This window comes from Gobius niger (genome assembly GCF_951799975.1).
Source record: "Gobius niger genome assembly, chromosome: 7".
Classification (NCBI taxonomy): Eukaryota; Metazoa; Chordata; class Actinopteri; order Gobiiformes; family Gobiidae; genus Gobius; species Gobius niger.
In genome coordinates this window covers 36,176,080-36,200,656 of record NC_136858.1, presented here as the reverse complement: position 1 = coordinate 36,200,656, position 24,577 = coordinate 36,176,080, and the positions used below count along the sequence as shown (strand labels likewise).

Genomic DNA, 24,577 nt, shown 5'->3' with positions numbered 1-24,577 from the left:
AAGTGGCTATGATAGTTAGCATCAGAGGTCCCTATGCTAAAGTGGCTACGATAGTTAGCATCAAGGTTCCTTTTCCTAACTCCTTCCTCACTGACAGCCCAATTCGGAAGCCTCTTGTCATGGCGGACGCTGACGCACGTCCGGTTTGGCGTAAGAGCTCTGACTGATCCGCTCGTTTCGGACGCAGCCTGTGATTCCCTTGTTACGCTGTTTCCTGATGTTTGACTGACATTTATCATATTATGTTTGCGCAGCTCGACTCAACCGTGAACCACCACATGTTTCAGAAATGAGGAACTTTTCTTCTCACCTTGTCTTGCCATCGCCAGCGCTCCACTGCTTTGTGATACCTGGTCCGTGTGAACGTCACCTGTAAAAGGGATTCAAGACTCTCAAGACTCTACATGTGTTTATACAGTTCAACTAATGAATGAGGATAAATGAGATCTTTTACAGACTATAATGGCAGCAACAAGAAAACAACTAAGAAAATCCACATTGCTGCTCATCGGTTAGCCATATACAGAACACACTGTTTTAGAGCTCGTTTATACAGTTTAGCTTTAGTATTTACTTTCTTTATTTGCCAATTTGAAGAAAATACCTTCTTGTTTTGTTTTGTTTTTATTTACTTTTTATCATATTTCAGCATTTGTTAACCTCTTAACTCCCACCTGAACGGATCCCATTTTCTCCAGTTTGGCTTTACCCTAATCAAAAAGCTTCTTGGGGAATAAACACCAAAACAGCCACAAAAAATGAGAAGAAAACAAGGATGTAAACGCAACAAAAAAGTGGCAAAATTCAACAAAAATGTGACAAAAATGTGACAAAAATTAAACCAAAAAGTGACAAAAATTAAACAAAAATTTGACAAAAATTAAACCAAAAAGTGACAAAAATTAAACCAAAAAGTGACAAAAATTCAACAAAAATTCAACAAAAATTCAACAAAATTCAACAAAAATTCAACAAAAACTCAACCAAAAAGTGACAAAAATGTGACAAAAATGTGACAAAAATTCAACCAAAAAGTGACAAAAATTAAACCAAAAAATGAAAAAAATTCAACAAAAATTCAACAAAAATGTGACAAAAATTCAACAAAATGTGACAAAAATTCAACCAAAAAGTGACAAAAATTCAACAAAAATTCAACAAAAATTCAACAAAAATTCAACAAAAATTCAACAAAAAATCAACAAAATGTGACAAAAACTCAACCAAAAAGTGACAAAAATGTGAAAAAATGTGACAAAAATTAAACCAAAAAGTGAAAAAAATTAAACCAAAAAGTGACAAAAATTCAACAAAAATTTGACAAAAATTAAACCAAAAAGTGACAAAAATTAAACCAAAAAGTGACAAAAATCAACAAAAATTCAACAAAAATGTGACAAAAATTCAACAAAAATGTGACAAAAACTCAACCAAAAAGTGACAAAAATTCAACAAAAAATTCAACCAAAAAGTGACAAAAATTCAACAAAAATTCAACAAAAATTCAACAAAAATTCAACAAAAACTCCACAAAAAAAAAACATACATAAGGTGACACAACACAGCAACAACGCAAGGAAAAAGATCAGTTTTGTGGGTCTTAGCTTTCAAATGAGGTGTTACACAGCCCTATATAACAGCCAAAGAGGACAGAATGCATTTGGTTCAGGCGGGTGGTAAGAGGTTAAAGTAGTTTGGGCCATTCCAGAGATGCCGCCTGTATCTATGCTAACTCCACTGGGTCACAGGTTGTATAATGCGCCTTTAATCAATATTTCTTGTACGTATGACTTCATAAAGTTGTGTAGCGCTCACCATTGTGTACAGCGGGATGATGGACCGGGGCATGAGGACGTGCAGAAAGTCATCCACGTATTTTCTGAAAAGGAACCACTTGGAGTTGACGTGAGCTCTCATCTGAAATCACAAACGCACTTTTCAAAGTTCCACTCGACACGACTCCGAGCCCGGCTTATTAAATCGTCAGTGCCGCTGTGCGTCCTGAAGCGTCTGAGCAGGTGCCTTTCCCATCAGCCTTTGCTCCCGGTGTCGGGGGGATTAATTGCGAGCGGAACACGGAGGCCGTTAGCGTTAGCGGCGGTGAGCACGATCAGAGCTGACGTTTTGTTGATGTGGTTTTAATGGGATTGTTCTCTCAGGCTGGAGGGGGGGGGGGAGGCTATGATTAGTCACAGATAAAGGGGGGAACTGGAGCGCGGGGTTTTTACCATCAGAGTCGTGCCTGGTGCTACATGGTCCAGGCTTGGCTGTACTTGTCAATATATATATGTACTATTGCAGGGGTAGGCAACGTCAGGCCCTTCAGCACGGAACCTCTGGCCCTCAAGATGATTTTGTGAAACATCATTACACAAATCAGAGAGTACTTTTAACATTATTAGAGCTAAATGGGTGAAAAAAGGTAGAAATACTGTCAATGCACCCGATTAGGTCATATATTATGTACAACACTGGCATTAGAAAGAAGTGCACTCTCGTTTTAAGGAAGAAATGACATAAATTTACATGAATGAACAGATTAAATCTAAGGTTTGAGTAGATTTGGTCTGGTCTTAGACGAGATAAAACCTTTAGTAGTCGTTATTCTCTTATTTCAGATAATTTTGTGTCCTTTCAAGTGAAAAACAATAGAGTTCGGGAATGTGATGTCACATCGCTAAGCATTATGGGATTAGCAGCCATTGTAAACTAATGGAGATTTTAAAAGTTAAAATACAGGAGTTATTGTTCACATTGAAACACTTGGAGACCACAGTGTGCTAGATGTATTTACCAGCAGTAACTCAGCAGCAAACGGAGTCGTTCCACTGTTTTTTTCTCCACTTTTTATACTGTTTTTAGCTCATGTTAGTCTATGGAAATGTATGCTAACAGCTGCAAAGACGGCGGATCTCCATGGTATCTGTGGACATTCCTGAACTCAATAATTTGTCTGATTTGTTCCATTGGCGCGAACATTTGTATCTTGGATTACTTCAAATTAGACTCGAATTCAACATAGATCTTTATTTCAAGCAATTTTAAGTCATTTATCTCCTTTAAGATGGTCAGTTTTCCAGTGTTGTGCTTTACTTTGGGTTAATAATCAGCGGCTTCGGCCCTCGGTCTATTTACGATAAAGAAAATCGGCCTCCGCCAAGAAAACTTGCCGACCCCTGTACTATTGGTACATCATAGGGCTGGGTGATAAATCAAATAAATCTGATTATTTCATGCTTTTGTAAACCACCTCACATGCGGCGTGTTTTTCACACTGCTCTTTAGGTTTTCAGAAAGAACACGTGTGGCCGTGTGTTGTGTTTTCGGAGTGTGTGACGGCGCTTTTCTTCTAAACTGGAGTTGGTTTCCTCCGGCTGAGCCTCCGCCCACTCTCCCCTCAACTCCACCCCTTTTCCCTCTACGTACAAGTCTCCATGGAGACGGCTGTCAATCACAGAAGCGATCATGATTTGAGGATTTCAGAAAAGTAAAATGCTTTACAAAACTCCACGGCTTATTATAAAGAGCAGACAAGGCATATTTAAAACAGAAATAACAATTTGTTGTTATTTTGTATAAATTAACAACAATTGTATAATGAATCTAAACATAAATGGGCTGGACAGAAATGAACAAGTGTCTAAGTGGGTTGTATATCAGGTCTAAAGAGATCGAATAAGCCTGATTCCTGTCCCTTGAGTTGTGGTAATTCTGAATGAAGCATCGACCTAAACACAATCGCCTCAGAAAAGGACTGAACTGTTCTGTCATATTTCTTTTTCATTTTTTTCCCTCTGTATTTTCCTACAGGGCCTGTTTGTATTGTCCTAGTCTTGCATTTTTATTGTGTCGGTGAGCCAAAGATGAATTTCTACCTCAGTAGACAAAAAAAATCTATTCTATTCTAATCCTAATGTATCGGCCTGAAACAAATGACAGTTAATTTCCAATAAAATCGATTAAAGAGGGGGTATTCTGCTTTTTTCAATCACATAGCACCAGTCTATATCACACTACAATGATGACCAAACCTTCTGTTGGTCTGTGAATGCAGTAAATTAGAATAACTGCCTTGTATAAAATGTCTCTCTCAAAATGGCTGTAGTGAATGTCTTGAAATAGGCCTCTGTCTCTTTAAGAACCTCTGAGCCTTTAGACACGCCCCCTCCACACGCTGTCTGTGGCATCAGTGGGGAGGGGGTTCTGCTGAGGAGCAGTGGTTGGTTACTCGGCTGGTGACGAAAGCTCGGAGGCGTCTCCAGGAGGTGGGGGCGTTCCTAGGAGTACTCAGGCAAACCTATTCCTAAAATGGCCGCCATCAGAGTTTTTACAGATTACTCAAAAAAACGTGAATGTGCCAAGGCAACACTTCAGGCATGTTTTTAATGAGGGAATGACAGAATAACATGATGTAAAGCTTGAAAAAGTCCATTTTGCATAATACCCCCCCTTTAAAATCGCAATCGTCCATTATATGTAAAATTTTTGACCAAATCGCCCAACCCTCATCGTAAACTAAAGCATGAATCGAAAGGGGTGATAATTAATTCTCCTGTTGAAACGTACACACATATAAACACAGTGTTTATTGGTGTGAAATGAGCGATACCTCGATGTAGTTGTACATGGCCAGGTCCGCGATGGCGTGGTCGTCCGGCACTCGCACTCTGGTGTACTCCGGCAAAACTTCACCTTTCAAACACAAATTCAGCTTTTAAGCATCTTCCACTTTCACCTGCGGCCAATGTCCAGTCGCTTACTCAGATTCTCGTTAAACTGCTCCATGATCTCCTCAAACACGATGCAGTCCTCGAAGCCCTGAGAAGGACAGTGTGAGAAATGAAGAAACTGTTGGAGGAGCTAAAGACGCAGGCGGCACTTTGGGAGAAAGGATCATGAACTTAAAGGAACAGGCCACAGTTCTTCCATACTGAGATATGTTCTTACCTGAGCTAAAGGTCAGCACACTTAAACGATTTTATATAGAATGGGGGGTGCACACTACACGACTGGATTCAGTGCGATTATAGAACGTCTGGGGGTTCACACTTAACGACTGAGAATCGTTGATTTTGACAAACAGCTGATGTTTTATAACACAGCGAGTCTGTCGTCTCTACGGCTTCGAAAACTGACCTCAAATCCACAAAGACAGGCCTGTGTTTGTGAGCGCGGGATAACGTGTGTGTCCCGATTGGTCAACGGTGTCAACAATGTCACAACACCGCAGCGCTAGCTTACTGCTACTACGAAGCTTCAACTGGGCTATAGTTCTGTCACATGGAGACGGGCGTCAGCCTCGAGATAGAGGAGACAGAGGAGGAGACAGCGGGGAGGCTAGCCGCCGTTAGCGACGAGGTGAAGCTAAACAGTTTGTCTCCAAACTCAGTAAGTGCCGCTAAACTTGAACCAAAGTTCAACCAAACTTGGTTGAAATGTAGCTGTAAAAGGTGGTTGTCGTGAACTTTTGGTGATATAAAGTTGTGTTTCGTGTGTGGGGCTGTGGCCATGAAATGAGTTGTTTGTGCCGCTGGTTTAACAGAGAAGTGATTAAGGCGGCGCGGCGGTGTTTTTCTGTCTTTATATCACTCTGTCATTCACATTTGTGTCGGTAAAATCAGCCACGTTTCTCCCGTGTGTCCAAAATCGGGCTTAAAAATCAAACATGTTTGATTTCCTACGACTGGAGTCTAGTCGCGTCTTTCTGCCGCCCACACTACACGATTCAGTCAGTCCAGTCGTGACCCCCCCCACACTACACGACCCCCCCACACTACACGACCCCCCACTCTACACGACCCGACTCTGTGTGACCGCTTTCGACTAGACGCGACTCAATTAGACTCGGCAAGACTGAGAATTAGAGCGAAATCTGGCATAAAAGTCGTGTAGTGTGAGCTGACCTTTAGACGAGTTGATCCGTACCTGTCTGTACTTTGTGCTATGGAAGAGCGCGGTCGCTTCCAACTTCACCCCTGTTTGGAGCTATAGGCCAAATGCTAACAACATCTTTGGCCGTTTTGCATGACTGAGCGCACACACAAAGACCAGACAGGTACACATCAACTCGTCTAAGCTCAAGCAAGAACATATCTCAGTGTGGAAAAACAGTGGCCTGTTCCTTTAACCTCTTAACTCCCGCCTAAACCGAGAGCATTTTCTCCAGTTCAGCTTTACCCAAATCCTGGGTAAAGTGTAACACCTAATTTGAAAGCTAAGATCGACAAAACTCATCTAAATGGATCTTTTTCCTCACGTCAACAAATTTTTTTCCATCTTTTTTTTTGGGGGGGGGGTTCAACTCATGTTGGAACTTTTTTGTCATTTTTTAAAAATCAATTTTTTGTCTTTTTTTGGTCATTTTTTGTCACATTTTTTGTCTTTTTTTTAATCATTTTTTTTTGTCATTTTTTAATCACTTTTTTGTCACATTTTCATAATTGTTTTCATCTCAGTTCTGTCGCTATTTTCTCACCTTTTTTCCAGAAGCTTTTCGACTGGGGTAAAGCCAAACTAGAGAAAATGTGCTCAGTTCAGGTGGGAGTTAATCGGTTAAGGCGAAACGCTGCAGGTGAGTAGGTTTGAAGAAATGATATTCAAATATATCCATTTGAAACTTTGCTGTAGATTAATGGCATTTACATTTGAGAGAAAAAATGTATGGCAAGTTTTCTATAGTGTTATGTTTTCATAGTAAATTAAGCATGATCAAAAAACATCCCTGTGTGCTGGATCAAAAAATGACCATAGATGCGCCGATACTCAAGTAGTGATGTTTCAGGCCGGCCTCCATCATCAGAAATGTCAAAAATGGCCAAAATTGCCAATATTTTCTGTGGCAAAGTCTAAACAATGGATCGACCCAGGTTTAATTTATGATTTTTATGAGTTGCTTCCGCGGAGTCTAGTTATTTCTGATAATGGACACCTCGGAGTGCAGATTCCACTGACACCGTGGTCCTGCAAACTGAAACCGGTCATTGGGGCTTTGCTTATTTTTTTTAAGTCCTGGGTAGGAGTTATTTCACTTTTTAACCCCTTAACTCCCACCTGAACCGAGCACATTCTCTCCAGTTTGGTTTTACCCCAGTCCAAAAGCTTCTGGAAAAAAGGTGAGAAAATAGCGACAGAACTGAGACAAAAACAATGATGAAGATGTGACAAAAAAGTGAGAAAACTTTGACGAAAAAGTGACGAAAAAATGACAAAAATGTGACAAAAAATGACCAAAAAAAAGACAAAAAATGACAAAAAATGTGGAAAAAATGACAAAAACTCATTTTGGAACTTTTTTGTCATTTTTTTAAAATCAATTTTTTGTCTTTTTTTTTGTCATTTTTGTCACATTTTTTGGTCATTTTTTGGGGTTATTTTTGTCCTTTTTTCGTCCATTTTTTCTAAATTTTTCGTCCATTTTTTCTTAATTTTTCGTCAAATTTTTGTCATTTTTTTGTACATTTTTGGTAAATTTTTTGTTACTTTTTTCACATTTTCATCCTTGTTTTTGTCTCAGTTTTGTTGCTATTTTCACACCTTTTTTCCAGAAGCTTTTGGATTGGGGTAAAGCCAAACTGGAGAAAATGCTCTCGGTTCAGGTGGGAGTTAAGGGGTTAAGTGATCAGTTTTATTATACAGCATATTATGGACTGTGACTGTCTTTGAACTCACCGCGTTCATGCCCTGTCCGTAGAACGGCACGATGGCGTGGGCGGCGTCTCCCATTAGGACACATTTATCTGCGATGTGGTACGGAGAGCACTTCACCGACACCATGGCCTGAGCGGGCAGCCGGAAATAATCTCGCTTCAGAGCTTCACTGGAGGGAAGAAGAAGAAGAAGAGGGAGGAAATGGGAAAGTCATTGTGACAGATGGAGGAGGATCAGGAGTCGATGTGTCAGAAGAAGCGCATGAAGAACCAAACTGTGGATTCAGATTAATGGGTGGTGGTGGGAAAGAGACTGTGGGGAATGTGCAGTTTATAAAGATGATACGACGAGACAACAAAAAAATACAATCAAGAATCAATCTGAAACCATGTAGATGAATGACATACAGTATTGGTCAAAAAAGACTTTTTATGTTTTGATTTTGCTTCATTGTCAACACTATTTACATTGTGTGATTCTCATTGAAGGCTTTAACCTGAACCCAGCACATTTTCTCCAGTTTGGCTTTACCCAAATCCAAAAGCCTCATTGTGCACATTGTCAGAGCCGGGGCTCGTTCTGGAGGATGTTGCTTATCTTTGATTAACCTCTTAACTCCCGCCTGAACCGAGAGCATTTTCTCCAGTTCAGCTTTACCCAAATCCTGTAGGCCAGTGTAACGCCTCATTTGAAAGCTAAGACCTACAAAACTCATCTCAATGGATCTTTTTCCTCACGTCATCAGATTTTTTCCCCATCCTTTTTTGGGGGGTTTTCAACTCATTTTTGTGACTTTTTTGTACATTTTTTGTCAAATAGTTCATTTTTTGTCACTTTTTGTCACATTTGTCCTTTTGTTGTCAATTTTTCATCATTTTTTGTAAATTTTTCGTCAACTTTTTGTCAGTTTTTTGTCCGTTTTTTGTCCGTTTTTTGACATTTTTTTGGCGTTTTTTTGTCTATGTTTTATAATTTTTGTCAATTTTTTGTCAATTTTTTGTCAATTTTTTGTCAAACCTTTCTCACTTTTTTTGTTACATTTCCATCATTGTTTTTGCCTCAGTTTTGTCGCTATTTTCACACCTTTTTTCCAGAAGCTTTTGGACTGGGGTAAAGCCAAACTGGAGAAAATGTGCTCGGTTCAGGTGGGAGTTAAGGGGTTGATACAATACTGTATCAACTTTATTTGTAGGCAAGTTTTCTTAAGACATTAACACATTTTATTTGTTTTTACTTTTTGCCACTGTAAAACCTAGTTTAACCCCTTAACTCCCGCCTGAACTGAGCACATTTTCTCCAGTTTGGCTTTACCCTAATCCAAAAGCTTCTGGAAAAAAGGTGTGAAAATAGAGACAAAACTGAGATGAAAACAATGATGGAAATGTGACAAAAAATGACCAAAAAAATGACATAAATGTGACAAAATAACTACAAAAATGTGATAAAAAATTGATGAAAAAAATACAAAGAATTGACGAAAAAATTACAGAAATGTGAAAAAAATGAGTTGAATACCCAACAAAAAAATGATGGGAAAAAAATCTGATGACGGAAAAGGATCCTCTCGGTTCAGGCGGGAGTTAAGAGGTTAATAGTTCCATGGGGAGATTTTGAGATCTAAGTGTACATGCAGAATGGCAGCCACAGCTCTTCTGGGGCAGCTGTGGCTAAAGCAGCTGCTCACCTCCCCCACCACAGTGTCTCTAAGGAGGAAAAATGATCTGATTTCTGCCCATCGTTCTGATACAAGTGTCCAATATCGAAGGCCAAGGCGCCGCGGTTAATCAAACACGTTATTGGTCTCAAATGTGAACGTCAAACAGCATCAGCCGTGAAACCCTCCGGACTCCGCAGCCCGACACGCTTCGCTTCAAATTAAAATCCCGCCGCCCAGAAACATGACTGCAATTTCACAGTTCACGGCTCCGGCCCGGGGGAAGATGGACGAGGAGAGTGTTCTGTGATGTGTGGTAGGAGGAGAAGCACTTACGCTCCGATCAGAGGGATGGCGTCAGCGAAGTACGTCTGGAAGAACGAAATGACCTCATCTCCTGTCGTGACCTTCTCGAACTCTTCGAACGGCATGAAGAGCGTGCAGGTGAACGTGAAGTCCTAAAGGGGGCGGGAAGAACATGGATCAGCTTCCAAGCAGCACATTTAATGCTTTTAATGTCACCTGGAAACTATATTTTTAATGCCACAAATGCAAAAAAAACAAATCTCGGCATGTTTCATTTTGTAAGATTTGTAAACATTCAGTTAAACCAGGGAATGAAAGGAAATGTTGAAATCGGACACGACGAGAAAACAATTCAGTCTGTTAAGTGTTTGTGTTTTTGACAAATCTATGCAGTAAAAATAGTTAACCGCTTAACTCCCGCCTGAACCGAGAGGATCTTTTTCCTCATGAGATTTTTTTCTCCATTCTTTTTTTGTTGGGTATTCAACTCATTTTTGTCACTTTTTTGTCATTTTTTCGTAATTTTTTTATCGCATTTTTTGTAATTTTTTTGTCAAATTTTTGTCTTTTTTTTGTCCATTTTTTTTCCATTTTTTCATTATTTTTTAATCAATTTTTTGTCATTTTTTTTGCTACATTGTTGTCATTTTTGTCATTTTTTTTGCTACATTGTTGTCACTATTTTCTCACCTTTTTTTCCAGAAGCTTTTGGATTGGGGTAAAGCCAAAGTGGAGAAAATGCGCTCGGTTCAGGTGGGAGTTAAGGGGTTAAAAGAAAAGCATCGAAAAAACCAAAATGCGCTGGAAAAGCAACAAAAAAGTGACAAAAAAGTGACAAAAACACAACAAAATGTGACGAAAACGTGACGACAAAGTAATGAAAAAGGCGATGAAAAAACAACAATAACATGAAAAAAAAACAGAAAAACAGCAGAAGAAAACACGCCAAAAAGCCACAAAAAAGTAATGAAAAAGCAACAAAAAAATGAAGCGTCACAGTGTTGCTCTCCAGTCAAGGAGCTTTTAGATTTGGGCAAAGCCGAACTGGAGAAAATGCTCTGGGTTAAGGCGGGGGGTCAGAGGTTCACATATGTATTTGTGGAAGTGTCACATTTACGCTAATTTGGGCCAGGCTGACCAGAGTCCAGGGCTGGTTTTCAGTCCCAGTCCGGCCCCTGGTGAAGGTACCTCTTCCCACTCCTTTTCGGATTCAGGTACAGTATTATACTACGTGTAAAACTGTTGTAAAAGATGCACATGGTAATGCAGTATTAGTACAATGTGTATTTGTAATGTACATTGAACTTGGAATAAACAATCAATCAAATATTTTTTTGATTTTTTTTCCCCCAAACATGAAACATAAACTAGTAAATAAATACTTAAAGGCACTATACCAGATTTGTTTTTCTTTGTTTCTTCTAGTAGTGGAACAAAGTTAAAACACCTCATTTGAAAGCTAAGACCCACAAAACTGATCTTTTTCCTCGCGTTGTTGCTGTGTTGTGTCACCTTTTTATGTTTTGTTTTGTTTTTAGTTTAGAGCTTAGAGTTTTTGTAATTTTTTTGTTGAGTTTTTGTCACATTTTTGTTGAATTTTTGTTGAATTTTTGTTGAGTTTTTGTCACTTTTTTGTTGAGTTTTTGTCACATTTTTGTTGAGTTTTTGTCACATTTTTGTTGAATTTTTGTTGAGTTTTTGTCACATTTTTGTTGAATTTTTGTCATTTTTTTGTTGAATATTTGTCACTTTTTTGTTGAGTTTTTGTCACTTTTTTGTTGAGTTTTTGTCGCATTTTTGTTGAGTTTTTGTCACTTTTTTGTTGAGTTTTTGTCACTTTTTTGTTGAGTTTTTGTCACTTTTTTGTTGAGTTTTTGTCACTTTTTTGTTGAGTTTTTGTCACATTTTTGTTGAGTTTTTGTCACTTTTTTGTTGAGTTTTTGTCACTTTTTTGTTGAGTTTTTGTCACTTTTTTGTTGAGTTTTTGTCACATTTTTGTTGAGTTTTTGTCACATTTTTGTTGAATTTTTGTTGAGTTTTTGTCACGTTTTTGTTGAGTTTTTGTTTAATTTTTGTTGAGTTTTTGTCATATTTTGGTTGAATATTGGTTGAATTTTTGTTGAGTTTTTGTCACATTTTTGTTAAATTTTTGTTTAATTTTTGTTGAGTTTTTGTCACATTTTTGTCATATTTTTGTCAAATATTTGTTGAATTTTTGTTGAGTTTTTGTCACTTTTTTGTAGAATTTTTGTCACATTTTTTTTTTGTCACGTTTTTGTTGCGTTTACATCCTTGTTTTCTTCTCATTTTTTTGTGGCTGTTTTGGTGCTTTTTTCCCCCAAGAAGCTTTTTGATTAGGGTAAAGCCGAACTGGAGAAAATGGGATCCGTTCAGGTGGGAGTTAAGAGGTTAAGGGAGAAATTCCTCTCCACTCGTATCCGAAGAGCAGCAGGACCTAACGCAGATCACGAACCAGTGACACCAGAGAAAGAAGGAGTGTGATCAGTTTAATCCGTGGTGCAAGTGTGGCCCTCAGATTAGAAACAGACCGGATTTCCCCACGTCATTAGATGGGATTATTCGCTTTTTTTAATCATTTATTTCCAGATTGTAATCAACCCCTTAACTCCCACCTGAACCGAGCCCATTTTCTCCAGTTTGGCTTTACCCCAGTCCAAAAGCTTCTGGAAAAAAGCTGTGAAAATAGCAACAAAACTGAGGCGAAAACAATGATGGAAATGTGACAAAAAAGTGAGAAAAGTTTGACAAAGAAGTGACGAAAAATTTATGAAAAAGTGGCAAAAAAATACAAAAATGTGACCAAAAAATGACTAAAATAAAGCAAAAAAATTAAAAAACAAAACAAAAAAAAGTGACAAAAAATGACCAAAAAAATGACAAAAATGTGACAAATATTTGACAAAAAATTACAAAAATTTGACAAAAATTGACAAAAAAATGACAAAATTTTGATAAAAAATTGACAAAAAAATACAAAAATGTAGCAAAAAAATGACAAAAAATTGATTAAAAAAAATTACAAAAATGTGACAAAATGTGACAAAAAAACGACAAAAAATTACAAAAATGTGATAAATATTTGACAAAAAAACTACAATAATGTGACAAAAATGTGATAAAAAATGGACAAAAAATGACAAATAAAGTTACAAAAATGAGTTGAATACCCAACAAAAAAATGATGAAAAAAAAATCTGATGACGTGAGGAAAAAGATCCTCTCGGTTCAGGCGGGAGTTAAGAGGTTCAGTGAAGTTGGGAAAGAGACGTCGCAAAAAACCTCCGTGAACTCTTCTGGCACCGTTTGAGCAGCAGCCTCCGCCTGCGTCACGTTCGCGAACCTGGGAAACTAGGGCACTGGGCCACAGCCAAAAGCACTCAGCGACTTTAACCACGTCACGCCGAGGTGAAAGCAGAACGGTGCAGAAGGAAATGATTTAGAGAGAGATTAACTTCAAGGGGAGGGATTCAGATCTGGCCCTCCAGCACAGAACCTCTGGCCTTACACAAATCAGAAAGTACTTTAACATTTTTAGGGTTAAATCGGAGAAATACTGTTAATACACCCAATTAGGTCATACCTACTTGAATTAAGAGATTCAATCTAAAGTTTGAGAAGATTTGGTCTTAGATCAGATAAAACATCTTATCGCCAATGGAACAAGTCATTATTCTCTTAATTCATATTACATTGTATCATTTTAAAAGGACTATACAGAGTTTAAAAATGTCAAAATCATGTATTCTCCTCCCCCTGCATGTTCCTCCATGTCCTAATGTGTAGCTCAGACCTGTTCACCACAACTGCCTCTAAAATCCTGCTCTGTCACTCAGAAAGGTGTTATGCTGCATCCACACCAAACGCGTTTTGGGTGTCAAAAACACGCCTCAAGTCTGCAATAAACCACAAATGCGTGAAGGCGGATCAGTGTATGATCGTCATGAAGCTGCTCTATGTCGTTGGTGCATAATGCTTGTTTTCATGGGAGAAAACCGGAGCTCAATGCGAGCTAACTGAGCTAAATGAGCTAACTGAGCTAACTGAGCTAAATGAGCTAACTGAGCTAACTGAGCTAACTGAGCTAACTGAGCTAACAAGCTATGGTTTTCTCCCGGAGCTAATAGTAGATGATGTGAGTAATAAACTACAACATCAGCCCAGCTCAGTGTGTGATCATTGTTCTTTATTGACTTTATTTGTGCATATTTCTCGTTTTCACGTGAGGACCGGAGGTTTAGCTTTGCATTAGCTTTCTCCGGTGCTAATGCTACAACAGGCATCCTCGAGGCCCAAACACATTCCCAGCGCAGATTCAGCCACTGAAATAACCTTTCTTGTCTTTTAATCCTGTGTGTTTAGATAAAGAAACACTGATGTGTCTTTGTAAAAGTCCCAGAGCTGCTGTAGCTCCGGTTCACAAAGAAGCTAAACCTCTGTGACTTGTTGACATCTGTGGGGCCGGCGTAGGATCTGCCCCGGTGATTCAGCTACAACGTACGTCACTGTGGGGAGAAAGCTCCTGATTGGTCGACGCCCGCAAATTTTGCCAAAAAGTTCAACATTTCCCAACTCGAGCGTCGGCCGCGCTCGACGCCCTGGAGGCGCCAAAAGCTCACCAAGCGCGAATAACCTCAAAACGCGCCGCACAGGAGGCGTATGACGCGCTGCAGGACCTCGTGACGCCCCCCGGAGGCGCGTCCTCCGTGTATTTTAAATGTAAACCTGAAGCTTTGGAGGCCCCAAAATGCGTTTGGTGTGGACGCAGCATTAGTTCAGGTCTGAAGTGCCGTCATGCACGAGCTTAAAGGGACTATAAGGAGTTTAAAAATGTTAAAATTAAGTATTTTCCTCCCCCCACATGTTCCAGCCATGTCCTAATGTGTAGAATGAGCTCAGATCTGTTCACCACAACTGCATCTAAAATCCTGTACGGTCACTCAGAAATGTGTCACTTCGGCCCGAATTGCCGTCATGCACGAGCTTAATATAGAAGGTGCAGTTACACATATGGCCTGAGGTTGCAGTAGTGAGTATAAAATGGCGAACTTGCTTCCAGCCCCTTTAATATAGAAGCTGCAGTTACACGTATGACCTGAGGTGGCAGTAGTGAGTGTAAAATGGCCAACTTGCGTCCAGCCCCTTTAATTGAAAAACAAATCTTTTTAAAAGTAAAAGTTCATTTGTCTGATTTCAAAGACAAGAACAAGTTTTCCTTTTAATAAAATGTACTTTTAAAAATTGTATATAAATGTAAATACTGTCTGTAAATATTATGAACTGTATTTTGTTAATGCTTTTTGTAGTGTTTTGTAATTGTCTGTCTCGGGGACTGCAGATGGAAATTAGCTCCAAGGGCTAAAGTCTGGTACAAAGCATCTTTTCATCTGCTGATTAATGCTCCTGTACATGTCCCTGTCAAATAAATAAACTAAACTAGACTAAACTAAACTAAAACTAAGTGGGTTTTATGCTCGTTCCATTGGCATCAGCATTTGTATCTTTATCTTAAATTAGTCCAGACTCAAATTCAACATAAAGAACCTTTATTCAAGCAATTTTAAGCAATTTATCTCATTTAAGATGGTAATTTTTTCCAGTGTAGTGCTTTACTTTGCCTAAAATTGGCGGATTTGGCCCTGCGGTCTTTTTACAATGAAAGAAATTGTCCCTCCGTTCAGAAAACCTGCCTCCTCCTGCACTAGAGAGAAGAGTCATCAGTGATTGCAACAGATTTGATTATAAACTCTCTTCCAACATCTCTATCAACAAAAGATGCCGATCCCCACCGCAGTTTGAAAGTCTCTGGATCGAAACACAGTGGAGCAAGGTAAAAGAGGACACTAAATGCAAATGTTCCAATCATGTATTGCTGTTCCTGTGGTCCTTCAGCGGGCGGCACAGGGAGGGGGTGGACCACGGGGGACTGCGGTGATTAACCTCCGGAGGATTCGCTGAAGGTCAAGAGCGACTGAGATTTCCACAGCTGATTATGATCCTCAGTTCCAAAGATGTGCCACCGGACATTCTGTTCAGGAGCTTCAGTGTGCCGCCTTCAGGAGAGGAGACTGTGGAGTCTGTGGGCCAGGTCCAGCCGACTGAAGAAGAGCTTATTCACCACCGGACTGTCAGACACCTGAACTCTCTCCCTTCACTTCACTTCCCTCGCCCCCCCCTTGCTCCTATAGGCACATGACAACTCAATGTGCCTCACAGCGACACCAGACACCCAAACAAGATTAAAGAATGCAATAAAAAGCATTAAAAACTACACTATGTATATGTATATATTAACCCCTTAACTCCCACCTGAACCGAGCACGTTTTCTCCAGTTTGGCTTTACCCCAGTCCAAAAGCTTCTGGAAAAAAGGTGAGAAAATAGCGACAGAACTGAGACGAAAACAAGGATGAAGATGTGACAAAAAAGTGAGAAAACCTAGGCAAAAAACGGACCAAAAAAGGACAAAAAACGGACAAAAAATTAATGAAAATTTTACGAAAAAATGATGAAGAAATGATGAAAAAGTGGCAAAAATGTCACACAAAAATGTCACACAAAAATGACAAAAAAATGACAAAAATTTGACAAAAAAAGACAAAAAATTGACAAAAAATTAACAAAAAATTTATAAAAATTTGACAAAAAAAATTATGAAAAAATTACAAAAATGTGACAAAAAAGTGACAAAACTTAGACAAAAAACGAACAAAAAAAATTACAAAAAATTTACAAAAAATGATGAAAAAATGATGAAAAAGTGGCGAAAATGTCACAAAAATGACAAAAAATGACAAAAAAACGATGAAAAAATGGACAAAAATGTGACAAAAAATTTACTATTTGACAAAAAAGTTACAAAAATGATGGAAAAAAAATCTGATGTGAGGAAAAAGATCCATTTAGATGAGTTTTGTAGGTCTTAGCTTTCAAATGAGGTGTTACACTGGCCTACAGGATTTGGGCAAAGTCAAACTGAAGAAAATGCTCTCAGTTCAGGCGGGAGTTAAGAGGTTAAAATGTGTTAAAATCCCCAGAGGCAGCAGTAAAGAGGCATGTTTTCAGCCTGGACTTAAACACAGTCAGGGTCGAGGCTTGTCTCACATCCTCACGGAGGCTGTTCCAGACTTTTGCTGCGTGAAACTGAAACGCAGCCTCACCGTGTTTAGTCCTGACTCTGGGAACCACCAGGAGAGACCCCTCCCCGAGGATCTCAGGGCTCGAGGTGGTTCATTCAGCTGCAGCGTGTCAGAGATGTACTTTGGTGCCTGACCATGAAGGGACTTAAACACAAGCTATTTCTGTGGGTGCTTTTATATCGGACTGACAAAACGCAGACAACGGGATAGGTTTTCTGAACACAAATATGCTGTACGTACAAACAATCCCAATTATCCGATCGCGGTGCACATGAACACTCCAAACTGCAATCACCTAAGAGTTATGGTACTGGAAGTCATCCCTAACAACATCAGGGGAGGAGATCGAATCAAAAGACTAGCCCAAAGGGAAACCTTCTGGATAAACACCTTGGGAGCCCCCCCCCCCCCCAGGGCTTAATGAGGACATGGACTTCTCGGTTTTTCTGTAGCAAATAAGTGATTCAACCTCTGAGGATCTTTTGATTTAGTTTTATTTTTTGTCCGCTGCCCAATACCTTGTTTTATGTATGGTTTGGTGCAGAATAATACCTGATATTTGCTTCAACATGGTGCGAAATAGTACCTGTGAGACGTGCTTCAATATAAAAGTGTGTACATTAAGGATATGTTTGGTAATAGCGCTATCACCAACTTTAGATGTTGAATATTTGACTTGGCCTTCTATGCTTTGAGCTCTATTCAATAGGTGGTGTTTTCTCCATGGATGTCCTCTAATGCATTCCACATCACAAGCTAGTAATATATCTCCAGACTAGCTGTGCCTTTTAATCTTCATATTTCTATCTGTTCATCTCAGGCAACAAATGACTTCTCACGTGACATAAGACTATTAATAACACCTGTGCTTGATTAGTCTTCACACTGTCTGCCCTGATGAAGACCTAAGCGGTCGAAACGCGTTGGTGTCCCTCGTTCAAATAAAGGATTTTTACTCATAAGTCGGCTGTGCCTCGGACCTCCTTTTTTTGTCTTCACAAGCTATTTTAAATTCTATTCTCTGAGCGACAGGAAGCCAGTGCAGAGACCGGAGCACTGGACTAATATGGTCGTATTTCCTGGTTCTGGTCTGGACTCGAGCAGCAGCGTTTTGAGGTACTGCAGCTCTGACAGCTCATTTAGAGAGGCCGGTAAACAGGCCGTTACAATAGTCTAACCGGCTGGAGACAAACGCATGAATAAATCTCTCCAAGTCTGGTTTAGACACTGTGGGCCAGATCCTGTGACCGGCGCAGTCCGTGCGCAACTCTAAACGCAACGTGGTGCACGTGCGATCTTGCAAGTGGTGCAGGTTTTGCGCTAAAGGCTGCAAAACCTGCAGCCGACTAAAGGCTGCACCACAGTCGGCCTCTTTTAAGAAAAAGAGGCCGACTGAGGCGTGGTTCAGCACTCGCGCTGCTCTTCTGTAGTAGCCTTCACATTATTCCTCTTTACATTGCGCTGCCTCGTCTTCTTCCTTAGAATCGACGTCAAATTGAAAACAAAGCGAAATTGCCTTGAAAAGTCTGTTTGAGCGTCGGTTACGCCCGGGTTTACTTTGATACAGTAGATCAACGCGCACACCCCTAACACCAAAACACACCCCCAACACCAAAACACACCCCCAACACCAAAACACACCCCTAACACCAAAACAACAACAGTTTTCCATAAATAAACCACACGTGCCTCAAGTGCCACAACACCAGGTCTGATCTGAGTTTTAAGGAGACATTTCCATCGTGTGTCAGTCTTTACCTCCTGGTGATGCTCCTTGTGGAGCCACAGCTCAGTCCAAAAGAAGGAAGCACATTTCACAGGAAGCAGAGCAACTTTTTTTTTTTTTTTTTTAATTCAGCCGTTCTAAGAATCCTGCAGCTGTAACGCAAATGTTCCAATAAGCTACAGTTTTCTTGTAACTGCTGCATAACTCTGCAACTCCTCCACAGCCGATATGACAGTTTCTGATCAGTTAAATCCTGTACATTTCGTAACTGCTGCCTCTCTGTCCCGCCCGCTCATCTTGGATCTGCAGTGAGCGGAGGGACAGTTTTATTTCTTTAATCTTTATTAAACATACGAGTCTGTCCCCCCTCATGTCCTGCCCACTTTTTGCGCCGGGTATGACACTGAAGCGCTGTGAACCACAAGATCTGGCCCTATGTTTTTTATTGTAGCCATGTTTTTGAGGTGGTAATAGGCCGCTGATGTAATGGTCTTAATATGTTAAAATTCAGGTCTGAGTCCATGATTACTCCTAGATTTCTAACTTGACTTTTCGGTCCCAGTGAAAGCGCATCCACCTTAAGTCATGAACGTCTCCTTCCCTGTTTTATGTGGATGAATTAACATGAAGCTTTCTTTTATCTGTAAGAACAGTCTTTCAAACGCCTCAGCCTTTTGATAGTTCATGTTTTTTATGAAGATGGAAAGCAATAGAGACTGGGCTGGTCATGGATTTCAAATTGGCCTAGAGCGTTTTACACACAGGCCCGGAGATCTACCTATAGATTTCTCTGAAGGTCAGGTTTTTTTTCCAGGATTGGGATTAATAATTTAAAATGAAAGCCTTTTGAATCCATTATTCTGTCTGTAGCTTTCGAGCAGAGGTGGGTAGAGCAGCAGAAAGCACGAGTAAAGAGTATAAAAGCACTTGAGTAGTGTGAGTAAGACCTAATGATATTTGTGTCAGACGTCTTGTTTGAACTCACCAGGTTGGGCAGAGCGATCATCATGAAGGTGTTTCTGGGCCAGATGTGCAGGTAATCAGGCTTCATGGCAAACTGCAGATACAAAATGACAAACTGGCATCAGGAAAAAAACAAAACGTGGCTCTGAATCGTCCTTAACTACGCCCTGACACTCGGAGAGGTCTCTGAGATCTGACCTCTTAACTCCCGCCTGAACCGAGAGCATCTTCTCCAGTCCAGCTTTACCCAAATCCTGTAGGCCAGTGTAACACCTCATTTGAAAGCTAAGACCGACAAAACTAAATTGGTCTTTTTCCTCACGTCATCAGATTTTTTTCCATCACTTTTTAGATTTTTTTTGTCCATTTTTTTGTCACTTTTTCGTCAAATTATTCGCTTTTTTTTGTACATTTTTTGTCGCTTTTTCATAAATTTTTAGTAAATTTTTGTACATTTTTTGTAATTTTTTGTCAATTTTTTGTCAAATTTTTGTTAATTTTTTGTCCATTTTTTGTCAATTTTTTGTCACTTTTTCGTCAATTTTTTCTCAATTTTTCGTAAAATTTTTCTCAATTTTTCGTCTATTTTTTCTCGCTTTTTTGTCATCTTTTTGTACATTTTTTGTCACTTTTTTGTCCATTTTTTCTCACTTTTTTCACATTTTCATCCTTGTTTTCGTCCCAGTTTTGTTGCTATTTTCACACCTTTTTTTCCAGAAGCTTTTGGACTTGGGTAAAGCTGGAGAAAATGTGCTCGGTTCAGGTGGGAGTTAAAGGGTTAAATCTCACTGGCCTGGAGACTAGTGGGAGACTAGTCAGTGACTTGTTGACAAAAAAATGACAAAAATGTGACAAAAATGTGATAAAAAATGGACCAAAAAAATTGACAAAAAATGTGACAAAAAATGACAAAAAAGTTACAAAAATGAGTTGAATACCCAACAAAAAAATGATGCAAAAAAAATCTGATGATGTGAGGAAAAAGATCCATTCAGATGAGTTTTGTAGATCTTAGCTTTCAAATGAGGCGTAACACTGGCCTACAGGATTTGGGTAAAGCTGAACTGGAGAAGATGCTCTCGGTTCAGGCGGGAGTTAAGAGGTTAAGGAACATGCTACGTCACAGCAGGGTGGGAGGAGTCTGTAAATCCACCATGATTTCCCTTTCGATCGTGGTCATTATGGTAAACTGGGAGGACTGAGGAGAAGCCTGTTTCTAGTCTATGTTTTGAACAGATACGAAAAGCATGAGTGGACGGCTGGCCAGGCAGCAAAAATATTTTTCCTAGGATAGTTGGTAAAAACGGTGGACATTCATCATCCAATCAGAGACTAACTGAAGATTAGGCACCAGCCCACTATCCTTAACCTCTTAACTCCCGCCTGAACCGAGAGGATCTTTTTCCTCACGTCAGCAGACTTTTTTTCCATCATTTTTTTATTGGGTATTCAACTCATTTTTGTAACTTTTTGGTCATTTTTTTGGTCATTTTTTCGTTAATTTTTTGTAATTTTCTTGTCAATTTTTTACCACATTTTTGTAATTTTTTTGTGATTTTTTGTGTGATTTTTTCGTCATTTTTTTGTAATTTTCTTGTCAAATTTTTACCACATTTTTGTGATTTTTTGTGATTTTTTTTCACATTTTGTCACTTTTTTTAATCAATTTTTTTGGTCATTTTTTGGTCATTTTTTGGTCATTTTTTTGTCAAATTTTTGTCAAATTTTTGTAATTTTCTTGTCACATTTTTATCACATTTTTGTTATTTTTTGTAATTTTTTTTGTCACATTTTGTCAAATTTTGGTCATTTTTTCATCACATTTTTGTCAATTTCTTGTGACATTTTTGTGACATTTTCATCATTGTTTTCGTCTCAGTTTTGTTGCTATTTTCACACCTTTTTTCCAGAAGCTTTTGGACTGGGGGTAAAGCCAAACTGGAGAAAATGTGCTCGGTTCAGGTGGGAGTTAAGGGGGTTAGTGGCTTGGGCGGGGTCCGGGCTAAGCTGATTGGTTGATACATGTGTGACGTATCACCCTCATGACTTGGTTTATCTACCAACTATCCCAGGAAAAATATACTCGCGGCCCGGCAAAGCACCAAACATCATCAACCAGGAGCTGATCTCCACAGGCAATGACCAGGACAGGACCTACTGCCGCTCACATCTTCAGGTTAGCGAGCAGATCAGAACTCACGTCTCCGTCGATGGGCGGCATGGTCAGCTCCATGTATCCGTGGGGGATGTAGGTTTGGCTGTAGTTGAATCGGCTGCGTCTCATGAACTGCTTTCGAATGGCGGAGAAAGCGCCGTCACAGCCGACGATCAGGTCCGCCTCGATGTGCTCCTTCGTACCATCGTCTCTGTGAAACGACAAGAAACAAAGATCACACTTTATATTTAGCCATAAACTTCCCCCCAACCCACCCCATCATTTATTTAGCTGCTTGACATAAAGAAGATTCCTCAAAAAGTGCTATATCTATAATGACGCTCAGGATTCCAGCCACGGCTTTTGTTTTTATCCAACGAGCGCTTGCTTTGAAATGTCAAAACATTTCACCGAGCTGTTTTTGTCCTGCCACAGATATACTAACAAATCCTCTTTTCATTCCACCTCGAAACGATGCCAAAAACAAACCACGTTGTCAGCTCCACTCAAAAGAAAAGGGAGGCAGCGAGTTAGAGATGCAGAATCCCTCAGAAAACAGACAATAACAAAAATGTGGTGGCGGGAATCAGCGACAGAAAACAGTGGGGTGAGACTACGATTTATTTAAAGGCCAACGATAAAGGGAGGGTAAATTATCTGTAAATGGCAAGTATCGCAGCTTTAAATGCTTTTCCAGGCAGCCAGGAGACTTTCGATCTTAGTTTGAGGGATTTTTGCCCATTTTTCCTCACAAAAGGATTCCTGAGCTGAGAGATTTCTGGGTTGTCTGTCACGCACTGCTCTTTAGATCCACAGATCTTCAATCATGTTCAGGTCAATGTCAATGTCAATGTCAATTTTATTTATAAAGCACATTTAAAAACAACCATTGTCGACCAAAGTGCTGTACAAGAACAGTAACAATATGTACAATAAACACAATAAAAGTTAAACAAAGGTAATATATAAAGGCACAAACTGTGTCTGGTCTACATGGAACCGAAGGCCAAGGCAAAAAGATGAGTTTTTAATTTGGTTTTAAACTCCTCTACAGACTGAGCCGAGCGCACATGTAGAGGAAGGCTGTTCCAAAGTTTAGGGGCCGACAGTCAGGAGACTGTGAAACCTTCAGACTGAACCTCTTGTGGGTTTTGAGTTGTGTTTACGATCATCATTCCATAGGCTGGAATAATGTAGCTCTTGATGGACGTTCCTGTTCGGCAGTGGTCGCTATAGAAAGCAGCCCAAGGAGATTTCAAGTGGGAAGTGAATTTTAGGCAAACATCCACTTCCTGCATTTGCAATCTCAATAATATCCTCTGCAGAGCTAAAGAAACGATGATACAGAAGCATTTCCATGAACACGGCGGCAGCTTCATGTCACTCAAATGGAGCTGAGCAGAAACACTCGAACATTACGAGACGCCTAAGTGCCAAACTGAAGGCTCTCATTATCATTAGTGGATAATAGCTCTGGGAATGGGGTTCAATTAGGACAATTTCAGCGTCAGAATCGGAGCAGCAGTCGAGGTGATTTGGACGTTATATTATGTTGAACCAACTGTCCGGAGCTTTTGTATAGTTTTGTTTCCTCCTTAAGTTCTGTTTCTGTCCAGTATAAAACCCATCTCTAGAGTTCTTTTTTCTTTATTTTCTAAAATGGATTCTTGTCAGCATTTACCAAGGAAGGCAGCAATATCACAGGATGGCAAATATATACAATTAACCTCTTAACTCCCGCCTGAACTGAGAGGATCTTTTTCTTCACGTCATCAGATATTTTTTCTATCTTTTTTTGTTGGGTATTCAACTCATTTTTGTCAAACAATTTTTTTGACATTTTTTGTCAATTTTTTTGTCAAATTTTAATCACATTTTTTTTTTTTTTAATCACATTTTTGTCATTTTTTGGTAATTTTTTTGTCAATTTCTTGTGACATTTTTTATCATTTCCATCATTGTTTTTTCGTCTCAGTTTTGTTGCTATTTTCGCAGCTTTTTGGATTGGGGTAAAGCCAAACTGGAGAAAATGTGCTCGGTTCAGGTGGGGGTTAAAGGAACCAAGGGTTTGTTGGGTATTCAACTCATTTTTGCAAAAATTCAAGAAAAATGTGACAAAAATTGAACAAAAAATGACAAAAATTTAACAAAAAATGACAAAAACTCAACAAAAAAGTGACAAAAATTCAACAAAAATGTGACAAAAACTCAACAAAAAAGTGACAAAAACTCAACAAAAAATGACAAAAATTCAACAAAAAATGACAAAAATTGAACAAAAAAGTGACAAAAATTCAACAAAAAATGACAAAAATTCAACAAAAAAGTGACAAAAACTCAACAAAAAATGACAAAAAATCAACAAAAATGTGACAAAAATTCAACAAAAAATGACAAAAATTCAACAAAAATGTGACAAAAATTCAACAAAAAATGACAAAAATTCAACAAAAAAGTGACAAAAACTCAACAAAAAAGACAAAAAATCAACAAAAATGTGACAAAAATTCAACAAAAAATGACAAAAAATCAACAAAAAAAGTGACAAAAACTCAACAAAAAATGACAAAAATTCAACAAAAAAGTGACAAAAATTCAACAAAAAATGACAAAAATTCAACAAAAAAGTGACAAAAACTCAACAAAAAATGACAAAAATTCAACAAAAATGACAAAAATTGAACAAAAAAGTGACAAAAATTCAACAAAAATGTGACAAAAATTCAACAAAAAATGACAAAAATTCAACAAAAAAGTGACAAAAACTCAACAAAAAATGACAAAAAATCTACAAAAATGTGACAAAAATTCAACAAAAAATGACAAAAATTCAACAAAAAAGTGACAAAAACTCAACAAAAAATGACAAAAAATCAACAAAAATGTGACAAAAATTCAACAAAAAATGACAAAAATTCAACAAAAAAGTGACAAAAATTCAACAAAAAATGACAAAAATTGAACAAAAAA

At 38.8% G+C, this 24,577-nt stretch overlaps 1 protein-coding gene across 1 annotated transcript in view; it reads right to left on the bottom strand.

Moving 5' to 3' along the window:
• The window catches only part of kmo (kynurenine 3-monooxygenase), a gene marked incomplete at both ends in the record, with an annotated part of 33,627 nt that overhangs the window by 3,766 nt on the left and 5,284 nt on the right, over nucleotides 1-24,577 (bottom strand). Inside the window, 9 exon segments of the mRNA XM_079559340.1 lie at nucleotides 311-370; nucleotides 1,816-1,917; nucleotides 4,610-4,692; nucleotides 4,761-4,818; nucleotides 7,669-7,816; nucleotides 9,638-9,759; nucleotides 19,475-19,546; nucleotides 21,653-21,818; nucleotides 22,346-22,425. Coding sequence (XP_079415466.1) covers nucleotides 311-370; nucleotides 1,816-1,917; nucleotides 4,610-4,692; nucleotides 4,761-4,818; nucleotides 7,669-7,816; nucleotides 9,638-9,759; nucleotides 19,475-19,546; nucleotides 21,653-21,818; nucleotides 22,346-22,425 — 891 coding nt within the window.